Source organism: Malurus melanocephalus, unplaced genomic scaffold (genome assembly GCF_030028575.1).
Source record: "Malurus melanocephalus ecotype Western Australia unplaced genomic scaffold, MMel_1.1 scaffold_1615, whole genome shotgun sequence".
Classification (NCBI taxonomy): domain Eukaryota; kingdom Metazoa; phylum Chordata; class Aves; order Passeriformes; family Maluridae; genus Malurus; species Malurus melanocephalus.
In genome coordinates, this window is record NW_026624847.1 from 7,642 (window position 1) to 9,121 (window position 1,480).

At 51.5% G+C, this 1,480-nt stretch overlaps 1 protein-coding gene across 1 annotated transcript in view; it reads right to left on the minus strand.

The window, feature by feature from the left end:
- LOC130587188 (shematrin-like protein 2) overlaps positions 1-1,480 on the minus strand; it is a 4,781-nt gene that overhangs the window by 2,371 nt on the left and 930 nt on the right. The window contains exon 2 of the mRNA XM_057388151.1: positions 780-1,373. Coding sequence (XP_057244134.1) covers positions 780-1,373 — 594 coding nt within the window. The remainder of the gene's footprint in view (positions 1-779; positions 1,374-1,480) is intronic.

Genomic DNA, 1,480 nt, shown 5'->3' on the forward strand with positions numbered 1-1,480 from the left:
ATCCCATTTAGGACCACCTCTCACCCTCTCGGGGTCCCTATTTAGGATCAGAATCCCCATTTTGGGATCAGAATCCCCATTTTAGGATCAGATCCCATTTTAGGGTCAGAATCCCCATTTAGGATCAGAATCCCCATATTTAGGATCAGGATCCCATATTTAGGATCAGGATCCCATATTTAGGATCAGGATCCCATTTAGGATCAGGATACCATATTTAGGATCAGATCCCATATTTAGGATCAGGATCCCATATATAGGATCAGGATCCCATTTAGGGTCACCTCTCACCCTCTCGGGGTCCCTATTTAGGATCAGAATCCCCATTTTGGGGTCAGAATCCCCATTTTAGGGTCAGAATCCCCATTTTAGGATCAGGATCCCCATTTTAGGATCAGATCCCATTTTAGGATCAGAATCCCATATTTAGGATCAGAATCCCCATTTTAGGATCAGAATCCCCATATTTAGGATCAGGATCCCATTTTAGGATCAGGATCCCATTTTAGGATCAGATCCCATATTTAGGATCAGAATCCCCGTTTTGGGGTCACCTCTCACCCTCTCGGGGTCCCATTTAGGATCAGGATCCCATTTTAGGATCAGAATCCCATTTAGGATCAGCTCTCACCCTCTCGGGGTCCCCATTTAGGATCAGAATCCCCATTTTAGGGTCAGAATCCCCGTTTTGGGGTCACCTCTCACCCTCTCGGGATCCCATTTTAGGGTCAGAATCCCCATTTTGGGATCAGAATCCCCGTTTTGGGGTCACCTCTCACCCTCTCGGGGTCCCGCTCCAGCCAGGGCTGTGCGCACAGACTCAGCACCAGCAGCGCCCGCAGCAGCTCCCACCCCCCCAGAGCCGCCAGGCCCCGCCCCTCCCGCACCTGCTCCTCCAATCGGGAGCCGCCCTGACCCATAGATTGACCCATAGACCCTATAGATCGCCCCATAGATCCCATAGATCTGCACTGCCCCATAGATCCACCTATGGATCCCATAGAGCCCCCCATAGATCCATCCTGCCCCATAGATTGCCCCATAGATCCGCCCTGCCCCATAGATTGCCCCATAGATCCCATAGAGCGCCCCATAGATCCCATGGATTGCTCCATAGATCCCATAGATCTGCCCTGCCCCATAGATCCACCCATAGATCCTATAGAGCGCCCCATAGATCCCATAGATCCACCTATAGATCTGCTCTGCCCCATAGATCCCATAGATTGCCCCATAGATCCACCCATAGATCCCATAGATCGCCCCATAGATCCATCCTGCCCCATAGATCCCATAGATTGCCCCATAGATCCACCCATAGATCCCATAGAGCGCCCCATGGATCCACCCATAAATCCACCCATAGATCCCCCCTGCCCCATAGATCCACCTATAGAGCCCCCCTGCCCCATTGACCCCATAGATCGCCCCATAGATCCCATAGATCCCATAGATCCACCCTGCCCCATAGATCTACCCT